A 17980-nucleotide genomic window follows, 5' to 3' on the forward strand; every position below is an offset into this window, starting at 1 on the left:
TTGGTAAAAGAGTAGCCCAAGAGTTGGCGGTGGGTGGTGATGACTAGCTGCCTTCCCTCTAGTCTTACACTGCTAAATTAGGGACGGCTAGCGCAGATAGCCCTCGTGTAGCTTTGCGCGAAATTCAAAAACAAACAAACAAACAAACCATTTAGAAATGAAAAAAAAAAAGAAAGAAAGATTAGGCTCACTCATTAATTTATATTTCAGTTTTAATACATTAATTTTACCTTGAAGCTCAGGAATCATTCACTCTTTACAAATAATTTACGGTGAGAATAATGAAAAGTAGAAAAAGGCGTGGTAGGACATTCCCTAAGGTGAATCTATAATATAGAAACACCACTATTCTATTAATATTTTTATTTATTTATTATATTCAAGCCATTACACAGCTTGATACTGTAATATAGTGATGAACATACTCTGACACAAAGGGTGGGATAGAAAAATAACCATTTCATTACATAAATGTTTCAAATAGCTAAATTATCACTTAAGAATGAACAAGTTGACTTATTGTTTGTCTTACCTATGGTTTAAACTACTACAATGGAACATTATAAAATAAGTCAAGTTGTATTGTTTTTACGGCAGACTGTTAAAATTCAAATGTATACCCATGTTGCATAGACAATATAAAGTTGAACATTATGAATGTTACTCTGAAATTCCATTCCTTGCGTTGTAGAAAGCTGATAATTAAAACTTTAGGATCAAATGAAAATAAGATTACATATTATAAACATTCGCAAGTATTCTATAATACAACAAATGCCATAAAGCATAAACCGACTCAATTATATCTCAAAATTAAGCTAGTTATTTTATATCAATATGACATATTTAAGTAGTAGTTGCTAACAACTATTCAGAACTGAAAAGTTAAACCGAATAGGATACGAAGTCATGTGATGGTGATTTAAACAACTAACATATCTGGCTCGAATAGAGCAACACTTAATTTCAATTTCAATAAATCATTTATACCAAAATGAAAAATTATAAAACTATCAATACTGATCTCCAAAACTGTAAGTGGTTTTTCTGATATTAATTAACTAAAAACAACCGACAATAAGATAACTTAATGTTGCGAGATTAAGTAGGATTAGTAGATTACAGCTTAGTAGATTAGAGAGTCAGCTTCACAAGCTGGCACATTTCAATCTTGCTAGATCTCGTTCACAAACATATTATTAGCCGGTTTCCTGTTGGAAGATTTAGAAAAGTTAGTAAAGGTGGCCAAGTATCTTCAGCACATATAAACTATTTACTGCTTTGACTAATGTTTACACTGGTACGCCACCTGAAGTAGAAAGAAGATTAGAATACTATCTCCACAAATATCTGCATACCTTGTTTCTTCAGCACGTATAAATCTCCGATTAAACTTTACGTTTTATAGGGAAAATGTAAATATTTCTAATCGGAAGTTTAGGTAACAAGTAACGTTGTCCATTGCTTCTACGATACAGAGTCATTATTGTTTATATTGAATAAACCTTTATTAGTAATAGATAGAAATATGTTTGCCAGATAAAAGTTATAATTTTGCCTTATATTTACAGAGAATTCCATTTCAAAACATCACCCGCCTTTCCAATGGAGAATATGTTGAAGGGGGATTTACATTTGAGATAATAAACCAACTTTCTTCCTTTTTCAACTTTAGGTAAGTTTATTTTGTCACTGTCAATCTTGATCTTAGCACAGGAAACAGTTGCAGGTTAGAACTCCCAAGAAAACGATGTAAGCTTGTTATTCAAACTGCTAAGTAAATATCACAAAATATTTTTATCGCGTGATTCGTATAGCTAGACATGCAAAACATTAGCACGTAATAAGATCTGCAGACAGTTTGGTATTTATTAGTAGTGGGTTTTAGATTAAATAACATGTTAAATAATGAAACGAACAATAAAACTAAAATACAGTATCTGAGGTTCCAGGTGCAGATGTAAACTTTGGGAAAGGGCAGGAATTTTGATATGTTAATCTTATTATTTCCCAAAACTTTTAATAGAAAAATATAGCTTATCCCGGAATATACTATTTATTCTATACTTTGTTTTCCTGAGAAAAGTTCTTATGAGATAAACAGCCGATTGTGACAATCACAACGTAAGTACTTAAGGTAAGAAAAATTAATTACTTCACTTGGAGGTAAAGTAGAAAAAAAAAGAAAGATCACTTTTCATAAATCTGTACATCAACAATGTTTTCGTCACTTTCTACTGATAGATCCATTAAAGACAGCCACATCCTCTATTGTATTCGTCTTCGTTATAATGGTGGTTTTTCCTCATATGCTTTGTGTTAAATTATTGGACGAAACCAGATCAATCTCGTTATTTGTTGGGTGTCTTGTAATAAATAGTCAAGGGATACAGAACAAACCTTACATTAAACTGTTCTCATGAGTTTGCTTTATTTGTTTTCGCTTTTTGAAGCAAATTACTTGGTGTAATTATAAATATATATGAACAGAAGCTCCTAGTCCAACAAGTTTACATATAACAAAGAAAAACTTTATATACAAGTCTATTTTGTATACAAAATAACAATAAGTCAATGTTAAAATATGAAAGTTCGTATGGCATAATGAAATGTATATATATATATAAGAGGCTAATGTCCTTCTGTCCACAAAACTCCTCCCACAGTTTAAGTTCGACTTGGATGAAACTTCGCATGATTTTTTTAATATCATAAGGGGAAGTTCCAAACAAAGTTCCAATACAATTGGGTGTTTTATAAAAAATTTATGTAACACATGTGTTCACTTTTTAAAGATATAAGTCAAAAATAACTTGATATCACCCCAAAATGAAACATGTTATAAAATAGACCCTCGCTAAAATTAAAAGACCAATAGGATTTTAACTGATAAATGGTACTCCTTTCCTTTTTAATAATGTATAGTAATTTTGTACATTTATTATTATCAACGAAATTAATTTTATAAATAAAACTTCTAAAATTGTGACGAAATGAGTTTAATGCAGAATATAAAAGTGCGTTTTCCTAGTGGTGAATAATTGTGATATGTCAGAAGAAAAGTGACTTTTTCTGCTGGAGAATTCAAGCGTACGTTATGAATTGAATTGTTCTGTGACCGAAGGAATCTCATGTCCTTCCTACGGAGTTTGTTGCGAATAAATGTTTTAGTAAATCGATCTTCGTAAGTTACACAAGTATTTTTTTTACTTCAGTATGAGTATAAAGTGATCAAAAGCATCGAAAATCACGATGCCAAAAATTTCCAAACGGAAAAGTGACTTATCACGGAGAAAGTCTGAAACTTTGAGAAAGAAAATGAAACGTCAGGATGTAAGTTACAGAAGTAAAGAGATAGACTTGCTCACCAAGTTATGAGGCAAGATACAGTGAAAAGAAGTCAGGAACAAACCCAAAATACACAAGCACATCAAGCTGCTCACCAAGATGCAGTTAGAAGTCAGGAGCAGTTTGGTGACAGAGAAGCACACCGTTCAGCTTGTCAAGATCCTGACCGAACAGCCACCTGTAGGGCAGGGTTTCTGCTAGTATATTATAATCTGTAAATTCCTAAACTGAACGTTAACTCGTACCAAAACAAATCCACATATTAAGTTCTGGTAAAATCAAATTTTGGAGTCAAAAGAAACAACAGTTGAGTGTAATAAAAAACAGTCAGAAACAAATTAAGTATGTGTTATACAGAAGTGTGGAAGATTAAACGACTTCTTAGTCCTTGAAAAGTTGCTTGGTTTGATTAAATCTTGAAGGATAAACGGAAGTGATGGTTAAGAAAACTCCCAAGGGATCTTGTATCTGATGCATATGAAAGCTCAGAATAGATTTTTAACTAATATCAAGAATCAGCAGTATCTAGCATCAACGACTTTCTATATATGTTAAAAAATTAAATTAGTGTGAACAAATCTTATTTATATGTATAAACATAAATTATCAACGATCAGAATTTATATATTTTTACCACTTATTTTACCACTGCGTTTATTGTTGATCAGTTTGTTTCTTTTAGATTTTCACTGAAAGCTACACAAGGAGTACTTGCGCATAGTTGTTCCAAAGTTTGAATTGGTAGGCTAGAGAAAATACAGTTATACAACAGCAACCATTCATGAGTTACTCTTGTTTCGTCGATTAGTAATATTTGACCTCAACTATTATAACGCACCCACAGTCTCAAAATGTAGAAAGCGTTTTTGCGAAATTGAGTCGAGAACGGTAAACAATAATCCACGCCAGGCCCTGATTAGACTTTACATAGTTATATAATCCTGACTGTGCCACTTAGATCCTTTTCTACATTCTTGTAATTCGAAGAAATTTCATTAGTAATAATTTTAACTATTTGCAAAAGTGATAAGATGTTATTATACGTTTGTATTTGTTTTACTTGTATTATAATATAAAAAAATAATAAACTAATTGCGAATAAAATCTATAGAAACTGCAGTGACTCCTTAGCTTTCTTATGAATAGTGAAGATAGAGTAGCTATGTTTTATTGGTTATTTATTTATTAGTTGTGATTATGCATGTGTACTTAGTGAATATCAGATGCATTTTAACGCAATAGAAACGGAATATTTCAACTCTTTCTGAAGTACTTTAATCAAAATTAACGTATCTGAAATTTACTTTTTTTAATAAATAACATTTTATAATGAATTTCAGTAGATATAGCATTCAAACGCATATTAGGCCTATGACTAACATAAGGCCTGTTCAAGCTATACGGTTAGTTAGGAAGGGCAATGATTCGACTGACATATTACGTCATATAGCTCACGATCATTTAACTTTTTCAAAAGAAAAAAGAAAACCGTCTGTCGAAGAACGTTTGCCGCATAAAAGGCAAATTCTTTTGTACTAATGAATGATTCAATATGCATGCTGTTTGCCAGCTAAAGTTTAGCGAGGAAAGCAGTCCAATGACAAGGTGCGTATTGCCAAGGTAATCAATATGCGCCATACTTTTTTACGTCGTAATTTTATGCTTTCCTTTCTCCAGTTTGAATTGTATATTTCATACCAAGCAGCATGACAAAATAACTACTTGAAAACTAGCAGTCTCTTATTCCTCGCCATTGATATTGTTTTTTGTTACTTATAATCATTGACAAGTAATTCCTTGACATTATAGAAGTACTAGTGACGTCATTAACTAGTCTAGGTATTAGAAGGTTTTGTTTTTCAGAGCATGTAACTGACATTCGTCAATCAGAAAAATGTCATCAAACACGTCTGTCATTCGTTTGATGACAATCACAGGGAAACTTCCAGGTGCAAAATTTCTTATATAAATGAATTAATCATGACACACGCAATTTATGTTTCTTTGTGTTAATCGATTTGCAAGCAACTGTTACATACAGTGTGACCCAAAAATAATATCGCTTTAGAACATGTATAGAAGACATTTATTTCCTAGCAGCTATCTCTATTCGGATAATATACTGCAAACACAAATGTAAATAAAGTAGAATAGGTCAATTCAGAGAAATATTTTCGTCATGTATAGTTGCTGTTACCATCACTCCTGTATTGACTTAAAATACAAAACAAAAATCATTAAATTTATGATGCATCTGATTACTATTAATTTTGGGTAACTCCGTAGATGTGACCTTAAAACGTGGATGTACATATTATACATAATCAATGAGATAACCTACAAAGTTTCATAAAAAAAACATTAATTTTAATACTTGAAACTGAACCAGAAATACATTTCCTTTATTGAATTTTCTATTCAAAAAACTTTAACAAATTAGAGATAATTAACTAAATTCAGATGTCTTTATTTGAAAATCACTCAAAACGCGTAAAATAAACGTTTGTCTCAATCGGATGGGTAAATATTGAAACACTTTTGTTAGGGCAAAATAAATAAATAAATAAGTTAAACAAAAAACTATTTTACAAATTGAAGGATTTCCCGATAGCGTAAACCTTATCAAATTTAAACTGGGTCAAAATGCATCTTAGGACTTAGCAACAGAGAGAAAGAGATAGTGCTTCCTTCTAAGGTTTAATGACATAATTGTTAGTTTAAAGTTTATGCATATTTCAAAAGTATGATAAGTAAAATTATATCTATGTATTGTATATGGTGTATGGAATTACGTATTTGAAGATCATATTCGTTCACGAGTATTTTCAAAATTTTTTGTCTAAGATTACAACATCGCGTATTGGCCTTATCATTAATAATAAAATCTACTTATCTACTTTCATGGGCGTCTTTTTATGCGAAAAACCAAATAGAAAAGAAATGTGACTGCCATAGTTCCAGGAGGAAAGAACCTAGAAACCTGAAATTTTTCATCCATATTTAGTGGCCCTGAGGGTGTGCACCTGGGTATTATTACTGATCCACGTACGTGATTGCATGCGCATCTTTTTATGAAGAGGCAAACAAGCGAAAAAACACGTAGAAAATATGTAGTTCCTTATATTACAAATAGAAATCAGAGACAGATACACACATGTGTGCGTGCGCGCGTGCACACGATCGTGTCTGTGTGTGTGTGATTACCATTGCTCAAAGAGAAAAGAACCTAGAAATCTGAAATTTTGCACCCATACTAAGTGGACCCTGAGTGTTTACACCTGGGTATTATTACTTATCTACGTGCGTGCGCATCTTTTTTATGCAAAAAATCCCATAGATAAGAAATGCGACCACCATAGCTCCAAGACGAAATAACCTAGAAACCTGAAATTTTGCACCCATACTAAGTGAACCCTGAAGGTCTGCACCTGGGTATTATTGCTTATTTTATCCACGTTTGTGCGTGCATGCACTTGCGTAACCTTTTAATGAAGCAAGCTAGCAAAAAAACCCATAAAAAAGAAGTGGTTCCTTATATAACAACTTCGTGTATTCAGAAAAGCCAATGCATTACAACAATGGCTTTTATATCAAGCTGCTTAGTAAAAAAAGTATAACCTCATATTGTTGTAAAGCGGATATGTGCTGAAAGTATAAAATTAAATGTATAAACTATAAAATTTAAAAAAGAATATTTGTTGTTTTCTAATTTACAGGATCCGTTAATTAAATAGGCTTGTTTTTTATTATTTGTTTTTATTATTTAATTTTAAAATAGGAGAGCAAGTCAGAGGAAAGGTTACCTTTTTAAGCAGGCCACGTCCCGTAAAGGAGCAACAAAAGTATATAGGTTATACTTTTATGCTAAAATGGGTTGAGAATACACACACTGACATAGCCATCTAGAATAAATCAACCTAATAACCCGAGCGAAGCCGGGTTCTTTCGCTAGTAAGATATAAATTGCTGAATTCAGCAATCCATTAAAGCAATCAATATAGACATTGTTATTTGAAATGTATGAGCAAAAATGTTTTTACTCTAAGGTATATAGAAAGAGCAATTTCTTAATAATAACTTACCATGGTATAATGTACATGAAAGGCTACACTAACGAACAACTAAGCCTTTAAATATCGAACCAAAAAGAAATACTACTGCTTAAATTTATGAAATATTAAGATAAATTCATATAAAGAAATAAATTATATATATTGTCAAAATTCAACAACAAGAAACATTTTGTACCAAGCAACTGTGCATTTCACATCATTTCAAATAAGCGTTCAGTTAACCAAAGAAGAAACATTTGGGAAATTCCAAGACGAAAATTAAACAAACCTCTAACCAACATATGATTATTCATTTTAGTGAATAATAAAGCAAAAAAAAAAAATGTTATATGCTCTTTGTGATTACTAATCATTTGGCCGAACAGGCTCCCCCTTTCAACAGTGGTGGATGTTATAATATGAGGGTCATTCCCTCTATTTGTTGGTAAAGAGTAGACCAAGAGTTGGCAGTGGTTAGTGTTGATTAGTTGTCTTTCCTCTTCAGTTCTATCTATTGTTTCTAAATTAGGGACAGCTAACGCGAAATTCAACAAATAAACAACAAAAAAGTTGTTTGCAAAAATAATTGTAAATTATTTTTGTATTTTACGTCAAAGGTCATGTAGCGCAATATCAATATGGACAGAATATTTGATAATCAGTATTTATATTTTATTTTAAACTAAACCATTATTGAAAGAAAATTGTCATCACGAAAGAAATCTTCATACAGTCTTATATCAATTCAACGTAAAAAAAATCTTAGAATCGGTGCCTAAATAGTTAAAATTTCTTAAAAATTAAATTGACTTACCTATCTATTTTATCTTTATCCAATTTTATTTCAAGTTAAAGCATTTTATATTTGACGTACTTGTGCAACATTCTATGTAAGGTGAATTTAGTTTTAAATACTGTTTTACTTGTCTATTTGTTGTTACTGTAGACAAAATAATTTTGTGGTATTGATTTATATTTTACAATTGGCTAAATTATAACTCGTAGTGCGTTTGATGAAAGGAAAAGTATTTTTTTAGGACAAAAATTACAACAAAAATTCTGAAATAGAACAGGCTCAGCAACGATCCACTGACACCCGTGAATCAACGCCTTGGCTTGAAAGTTCTCACAATATCTAAGTTAACTTTATTAGAGTTTGTCCACCACGAACGACCAACACAACTCAACAATGTGTCTGTATGGATTCCTTTGGGAAACGTTCCTCAGTATCCTCACTAATACTTTTGCCAGTTTATGTAGCTTGTTTTGTGGATATGCTAGACTTGAAATTTGTTCCTGAGATTGAAAAACAAAACACTAAATATAAATATTGACAGTCGGTGGTTGACATTTAAATGAATTTTAATATTTTTATGGGATGCACATTTTATTTAATTTTTATTTTATGTATCTCCTTTTCACATGCTTCATTGATTACTGCTGTTGTTTTTATTATTTAAAATAAGTAAAGTTGAATTATATTGAAAAACATTAAAATGAATTGAATTGAAATTACTTTAGATGTGTTTTAAGGAGCAGATCCTGAAAAAATGTTTACTAGTTCATTTTTACGATAATTTCTTCTTCAAAGCCAAAAATGATGATACGTGTACGATAGTAACGGACAAAAAATATCCAAACCCACCAGGATCTCTTACTTAAAACGCAAAACATTCACAACACATTCATAATGACTTACAGAGCAGCATGCCCTGTATAAGAAGTATTCCCACCAATCATACCATAATGATCATCATCGGAGTCAAGACCAAAAGTTTTGAGAGCACGCAATATAAGAAGCTCGTGTACTTAAGTTTCTCAAGAAGACACTCAACGCAAACAATAAAGGTTAAATAAAGTTACGCTTTAAAACATATTAAGAAAAAAGAGAGAATCCTAAGTTTTGCTTAGGCATTGTTCAAGTTTTTGTGCAGTGTGGGCAGATGTTGTGAAAGCTATATTATTAATTTAGTTAAAAATTATATAAAATTCTGGAAATTCTGATAGCTGTAAAATTGTATTAGTATTAAATCTTTGTGAGCCTTCTAAGTAGTTTTAACACAAAATTGCGAGATGAAGTTTTCTTTCCTAATATATTTCAAAGCTTTATTTTTCTTTTGCTCATTTAGAATTTCTTATTTATACGTTATACAGCTACAAGATAGTTATGCCTGAAGACAATGCTTTTGGAAAATTGAGGGATGAAAATGGAACAAAGAAGTGGAATGGTATGATCAAGCAGCTGTTAGATAAGGTAACAGTAAAGTTTCGTCTTTAGTATAGTGCATCTTCATTTTCATCAAAGGTAAGGTTCTATAACAGTAAGTCAAGCTTCTCACTAAATAATAAAGTGGATATTTATGTTTCATTTCAATACAATAATTTAAATGCCATGTTGTTGTTTTTATATTAGATTTGTTTCTTCACTTTTTTCTTTGTTGGTGTTGTAAATCTCTGCTGTCTATATGATGCGGGCCGTGAGTAGGCAATATAATTATGTTTCGGGTGTCAAACTACAAACGTTCAAAGCCACTGCTCCAGAGCCTATCTCACATCTTATTTAAACTATACGACCAAGACTTAAGAAGAAATATAACAACACTGAATTACGTAGGGTTTCCATCATTGGAAAATAACTCTTGATAGTATTAAGCTAACATTTTGACCTTTAATGATAACTCGTTTTAGTATTCCAAACTATAAGTTTCATTTATTTATATTTTTGAAGCAATACACGTAACATTTAATGATTTTTTTGGTGTTTCTAACATAAAATGTTACGTTAAATTTTTTTAAATAGAATTTCCTTTCAATCAATAGGAAGCTGACCTAGCGGCAGCCATGTTTACTATCACTGAGGATCGTAGAGAAGTGGTGGAATTTACAAAAAACATCTATTTAGATGGAATTGATATACTGATGCAGTATCCAAAAGAATCGGATAACACTAGTGCTCTACTTTCACCTTTTTCGATAAATGTAAGGATTCAGAAAATATTTGGAAATTACTCGTTTATTTTTCTTATGTATGTAAAGACTCAGATAATTCTCAGACACTGCCTGTTTTTTGTTGTTGTTTTCAATGTAACGACCCAAGTAACATTTGCTTATTGCTCGAATAACAATTAGACACTGCTCATTGTAATTTATTATTACATTTCTACTTAAAACTGAGTTAAAGTTAAAACTCGTTTCTTTTTAACGTCTTAGAAACAATTCACGTTTTGTCCCATTTTTATATTTTTTTAACAGTTGGAATCCCAGAAAAACAAATTTTCTTTGTGGTATGGAATATGAAACAATTTGAAGCAATAAAATTAAAAGATTGCTTTCATTAAAGTGATAGACAATATTATTTGTCTACTCTAGTATGCCAACAAATCTTGTGACATAATAACGTTATTTTCATGTGTTTTTGAGTTTACGATAATCTTTCTCTATTACCGAGTGCTACTCTTTTATCATTTTGTTTTAATTTATGCCTTATAGTGCCATTATTTTTCTTGTTTTTGTTTTTCCATGCCTAATTTTTCTCTCCTACTTTGATATTTTCTACCCATAATTGTGCTACTTATTAAACTATTATGAATTACTAATTTCGCGAACAAAAGGCATCTTTGGTTATTTATATATTTCGATCTTTCAGGTATGGGCAATGATCATTGCATCATTTTTTGCCATGGGACCAGTAATTTATGCCATACAAGTCTTGCAGCGTAAGCTGGTGAAACTAGATGAAACCACTGATCGAAAAAACCGGTTTACACTAGTAGAGTGTGTCTGGTTTGTTTATGCTGGGTTAGTGAAACAAGGTATGTTAAATGTGTCCAGTTTTTATTTTTTATTACAAATGTTAACAAATATGCATGTGATTTTGTTATTTCGCTTTAAATAAAATAATTTCAATGTTATTAGTTTTGATAAAATTCCAAGTAAAAATATGATTTCTATTTACATTTTGCTTATATCCATCTGCTGTTATTATACGCAACTCCATCTATGATTTACTGTGTCGTAAAAACACATAAACGGTAACTTTAGATTTTAACCCAGTAAGACATTTATGGTATGATATTAATGTAAAAGGGATATAGTATTTTAGATGTTTAACTATGAAATAATACTTTTATTTAATGACAAATTCCATTCCACGACCAGCTAAGTTGATTTCATTAGACCGATACATTTAAAACTGTAAGCTTAAAATAATTAAGACAAAGAATGGAAGCAGGGATCTTTTCTACTTTGAAAGCGACATGATAGTGCATACTTGTCAAACATAAGCGTCATTATGAAAAATAATTTATTCAATCAGCTGTTCGAAAAATCACCTGTCGTCAATATATATCAGCAATGCAAATATAAAATGTATATGTCTCTCAATGTTAAAATATTTGTGGACAGCAACTGCTGGTTGGTGACTAGGAATAAAAATGTTTGAACGAGTTTATAAGGTACAACAGATGTACCCAGTTGGTTAATGTCATCAAAAATAACTAGTGTTCAACTATTTCCCAATACAGCATGTGAAGGACATTACAAAGAAATTATATATGGCGCCCTAAAACAAGTACAAAAACAATTTATCTCAAATGGGACAGAAAAGTGCTGCTTCAGAGGTGCTTAGAACAAAAAATGTTGACAATACATAACTTATAGCGTGTGATGTGGAATAAAAAGTCACGTTTCACTCTTTTCTCTATGTTGGCAGTAGATTGAAAATATGGAGAAAACAACATGGGACATTTGACTATTTTCTTCTTCCAACACTGTAAGTTGCTGGTAGTGGTGCAATGGTGTGGGTAAGCAAATGGTAACACTTCATCAAAATTACTTTTAAGAACTCGTCAGTAACATTAGCGAAATCACCAGAACTAAAGCTGATTAGGCATCTTTGAGATAAGCTTGAACATCACATTTGGCATCATAATTCTCTGCTGATATCTACAAACTAATTTCACACCTTACACTTGGATTCAAGGGCTGAAATTAAGGAAGTCACCTTCTGGCATGTAGTAAAGTCTATGTTATGCTTATGTTCATGGTGTTATCGCAACGAAAGGTGATCCATCCTGTTATTAAATGGGTGATACTAATGAAATAATCATTTAATGTTTATCAGTTCTTATCACCCCAGTTAAGGAGGTGAACACAGTGTTATTCAAAGGAGCTTTATAAGCTCTTAAGTATGGGACATAGCTTAGTGCGATGCATGAAAATGATATCTTTTGATGTCAACAAAATATGATGAAAGGGCCAACTTTTATACATGTTTCGCAAAGATACAAAAGGAATAAAATATAATATTTTCATATACCTTTTGGTTCCTCAAAATATGCAAATGGCCCTCTTTTGTTTGCACTAAAAAGTGTTCAAAATCCAAACTTTTTACCATCAAAAGGTGAAAAAAGGCCATCATTTAAATATTTTGGAATTTCAAAAAAGGACACAAACAGGTAATAAAATTTTGACTTTTGCATACTAAGATATGCAAACAGATATGAAAAGGTTATCTTTTGGGAGATAAAAGAGGAGGGGAATAACATATACAAAACCTTAACAAAAGGTAAAGTACTGGTGTTCAAAAGGTGGAAACACGCAACAAAAGGTCAGTTACGGGTGTCCACAAAAATATAAACAGACCATTTTAACGCAAAAAAAGTAATAAAAGGTCGACTTTTAATTGTGAAAATATGCAACTATATGACAAAAGACTAACATTTTAATACAGAACGATGCAAACAGGTAACAAGGAGCAAATATTTTGTGAAGAAGATAGAAACAAGTAACAAAAAGTCAACTTTTGATTATAAAATTATAAAAACAAGTAACAAAAACCTGTCTTTTAATTGTAGAAAAGATGAAAACAAATAAAATAGGATTACTTTTGATTGAGAAAAAAGATGCAGAAAGGTAACAAATGACCAACTTTTGATTGCAAAAAGAAGACAAAAAAACTAACTTTTAATTGCAAAAAAAGATTCAACTGAATAATAAGATAACTTTTGATAACAAAAATGTAATAAAATATTAACTTCGGATTGCAAAGAAATGAAACAAGTAAGAAAAGATAAACTTTTGATTGCCAAAATATTTAATACACTCCACTTTTGATTACTAAAGAATGCAAACAAGTAACAAAACATAAGATTTTTGTTAGTTAAGGAAAGATGCGAACATATTATAATCCAAAAGTGATTTTTAAATATATCCCCCCCCAAATAACACATAACTAACAGAATTTCAAAGACGCAATAAGATTGCCAACGAAACGGTTTTGAAAGATGAATAGTACTAATTTGCACAGACAAAAAATGCAGCAATTTCCAACTTTGAAATCAGGTTTTGAAAATGAGAATAAGGACTGAGACAGTCAACATCTCTTTGGACGTTTGACAGCACCTCCTCCGCCAAAGTTCCTTATAGCTCTCTCATAGCTAACTTTTTGAGCAACTGATGATCGCATCCGCAACTACTACACTCGTAACACCTCGGACTTATTGCTACTTTACATTTATAGGTTAGTTTTGAAATCGACCTTTTTTCTATCTCAACAAGAAGATAAACTCAGAGATTCTGGCTAGTTATCTCAGTAGTTCCTCACAAGTTTCACAAAAAAGTTCGGGAATAGTGGGTGTTTCATAGATAATATGCTACAACAACGCCACGCCATTATATGAATTAGGGTAAAAATTTCACCCACTTTTACTGACAAAAACCAATCATAACTTCCTTGGATTTTATCCAGTTAATAAATAGACATACGTTCTTGGATTCCTCATAAAATAATGCATATTCTTGTAGATTTTCAGAATAAAAAAAAGCAATAAATGTCAGCTCCTACAAAGTGTCCTACAATTTCTGCTGTCATTTAGAAATTTCTGATGGAAATATTTGCCAGATGAACAAACAAATGTTGAAACAGACAGGTATGACATACAGGGGATAATTCCAATATACCCTAACATACATTTGTAACATAAAAATATTTGAAACCACACCATAACGTTTAAAATACTAAATTTAAATAAGTATTGACAAACATTACAAACATGTTTTTTTTTGCATATAGTATATTTAAAGTTGTTTTCATTTAACCTAGAATGATTGGCCAATTTTATATATTTTGAGGAACTAGAATAACTTCCTTATTGGCTTTTCATGTTTAATGAAAGTAAATAAAAGAGAAAATTTTGTTTATGGTTTGTTTATTGTTTCTGAGCAAAGCCACATTGGGCTATCAGCTGCGCCACCACGGGGAATCGAGCCCCGAATTTCAGCGTTTGTCAGGGTTTTAGTATCAATGGGCTGGGATTCTTTTACAGTAGGTGTCTGTGACTTGTTGGCGATAAATTCGAACAATAAACGGACAGCACACAATCTAAAATAATTTATTCAAAACAAGTCAAACATATGTACAAAATTCTTTACACTATATAATATCACAGTTGTATCTAAAACTCTAAATAATTCTCTTTTCTTGTTAAAAGTCCATACAGTCTGATTCAATTATCTAAGAATCAATTGACCAAACAAATTATTTTTCTCTACTCTGTTTCTTACTGTATAATCTGCGATAGATTCACTTACGTTACCCCGTGGGTTACCACAGCTGCGTCCAGAACTTTAAATAATTGTCTCCTTTTCACAGACGAGTTCAATTACTTTAGAACACCCTTTGACAAAACAAACTGTTCTCCTCATCTCTATTAAATTGTGAAACTCACTTTAAAATATCGCCCATTGCGGCTAAACTAACAATCATGCAGTCTGACTTCACTTCCACTAACTTAACGTTTTCTGATTTAACTTAACTTCAATTAACTTGCGCTCGCTTGGTCGCCTATATATATATATACATTGCCCAACTGAGGCCTGGAACTTTTAACAAACTACGAGATGCTATGATGTAACACTACTCAATTAAAACAACGAGAAATATACCAAAATTTCGAGTAACGTGACGTCAACAATATAACAAAAGCCTAGTACAAAATCAACCTGCATACTCAACATACGACTCGTACAGAGCTAAGTAACGAAACTTGTTATAACTAATACTTTTAAAATAATTAAATTTAACACTCTTGTTATGAAAACTAAACAATCAATGAATACTAATTCACAAAATAAACTACATTATAACTCATTATACTAAACAGTCTTATATAGCCAACAGCGTCGTAATTCCGTAGACTTCCCGCTGTCCCTGCTATCTCACACCTTTATTTATGGAAAAAATTAAATTATCTCTCTCTTTTTTGGATGTACGTCTTTGTTTTTCTTCCTCCATTTTTTATTTTTTTTGCCTTGCAGGCTCTTGTATCTTAACAAAGTACCCATCAACAAAAGAGTAAAATCATATACAGTTAGTCTATTTATCTATACATTTAAAATATTTAGAAATAAACAAATAAAGAAATGATGACATTAAAACAAGATCTTAAAGGCAAAAGTGGGAGAAATTTATTAAATGGAGTATAATTGGCATAAAAAACAAAGTGTTTCTAGGTCCCAAATGAGATTATTTTAGCATATTTTCCATAAAATGTTTACAAAACAACAATGAATATAAATATTTTTTGAAGGAACACATTCCTGTAAATTTTGACGGTAATTGCTGATAATTGGAGCGTTCAGAGATAAATTTATTATAAAACTGGATACTATATCTGGTTAAAATTTGAAGAAATTTCGCACAGTAATTTTGCTTATAACATCAAATAGCCAAATTCGTACTTTTGTAAAAGGCATAACTTTCTTAAATTTTGAAAAGATTTGGCAGTCTTGAAGCTTGTCTGAAATATTCTTCACATAAAGTTACTGACCAGATTTGGTTATACGACTGGTAAGGTATACTTACTAGTTGAAAATTCACAAATTCTTAAGTCCTTCAAGGGGCATAACTCTCGTGAATTTTTACTTGAACTTCTTACGTTGAAGATCTTACTAAGATAAAGAAGCCTTTAGTGTGTCAATCTAAATGAAACTGAAACAATGATTCTCATCTCAAATACACCAACATTTCGGTTAAATATGTTACACACAAATGTATACGTATTATTACAATTCCCTCATTAGTGCTCAAAAGAAACATAAAATATACATAAAAAGTAAGGCTTGTATTACTTACGATGTTATGAAATAGATTTACTGTTTGTACTCCCGTGTAAATCAAACTAATAGTTGTTTGAGCCTCGTGGTAAATCTCACAATATCATAAACTACGATCCATAGAATAATTTGTGTAGATTTCAAATATACATTTGAGCACACAAATATACATCAGTCACTAGAATTGAATGTACAAAACTACTATATTTTACGTGGGTTTCTAAGTAACCGTTAATAGTTAAAGAACGACTTTACTCATCATAAACTAATCAATTGGTAACTAACGTCATTCACGCCAAATTCAAAAGGACGGTTGTAAGAGGCGTATTCCAAAATTCAAAGGTACTCATTAGCTTGGAACTGCCATGACATAACAGTTGGTTCAACGGTAACTGTAAACCTGGAACGCTTTGTTAACTTTGTTCGCGTTTCCAAGATGGATGTTAAGCATAAGAGAAAAAAATTAAAATAATTGGAATTTGCGCAAAGTTGGAAGATAAATACAATAAATCAAAATCACTGAAAATAAGATAAGCCTGACGAAGACAGTTCCTCTAAGTGTCACTAAATAAAATAACTTTGTTTCTGTTTTAAAGGTTGTGTTTGTTGTTGTTTTTTTTTTTTACAGTACTTGTTTGCACCGGGGGGCGTTGTTACAGTAATTTTATTTTAAAAGAAAAAAATTGTAAGTTATTATCACAAGTGTCACGTCCCTTCCGTCATTGAACATGCTCGCCCTTTCAGCAGGGCTGTTGAGTTTGCTGAGCAAACGTTGAATCAGTGCTGGAAGTCAACGATCACAAAAGTTGACATTAGAAACAAACGGTGCCAACACTGAATGTCAACGTTGAATTTTGGAATGTGCCCAGTGTGATGTGTTAGTCAGCAACCGACAGTGTTTTGTATTTCAAAGTAAATTTTCTACAGAAACTCATAGTGTCTAAAATCGGACGTGTTGCTTTTCGTTTAGTTTTGATAATAGTAAAGTGATTGGATTTTACTCTACATTAATTTCATTGGTTCAATGCGCAATACTTTATTAAAGGGTCTGTTTAGTAGATGTTAAAATTAGACATAAGAATGAAAACAGGACTATATTACTATATATATAGATTGATCACATAAGAGTATATGTAATCCTTAAAGTCAAATTGTACTACATCATAATTATTGAAACATGTGTTAAATACGTAGATTTTGAATAATTTATTTATAGAACAATACGAATTATTCCTTTTCAGGACTACATATCTATAAGATAAACTAGTACAATTGTAAAAAGTATGTTATATGTTATGTTACGTATGACAATTTCTAATAGCCTAAACTGAGTTAAATTGTAATTTAGATTTAGTAGTTAAATATTTGTCGATATATCTCCAATTTATGATATTTGCCAACACGGTTTTCTTTTTTTTAATACAAATATGTTTTAATATACAAACAACAATACAATTTACAATAAC

At 31.2% G+C, this 17980-nt stretch overlaps 1 protein-coding gene across 1 annotated transcript in view; it reads left to right on the forward strand.

Annotated features, from left to right (window-relative positions):
• Nucleotides 1-17980, forward strand: part of LOC106478645 (glutamate receptor ionotropic, delta-2-like) — a 55582-nt gene that overhangs the window by 31145 nt on the left and 6457 nt on the right. Inside the window, exons 4-7 of the mRNA XM_013939201.1 lie at nt 1572-1675; nt 9555-9654; nt 10221-10379; nt 11047-11212. Coding sequence (XP_013794655.1) covers nt 1572-1675; nt 9555-9654; nt 10221-10379; nt 11047-11212 — 529 coding nt within the window. The remainder of the gene's footprint in view (nt 1-1571; nt 1676-9554; nt 9655-10220; nt 10380-11046; nt 11213-17980) is intronic.

Source organism: Limulus polyphemus, unplaced genomic scaffold, assembly GCF_000517525.1.
Source record: "Limulus polyphemus unplaced genomic scaffold, Limulus_polyphemus-2.1.2 Scaffold237, whole genome shotgun sequence".
Classification (NCBI taxonomy): domain Eukaryota; kingdom Metazoa; phylum Arthropoda; class Merostomata; order Xiphosura; family Limulidae; genus Limulus; species Limulus polyphemus.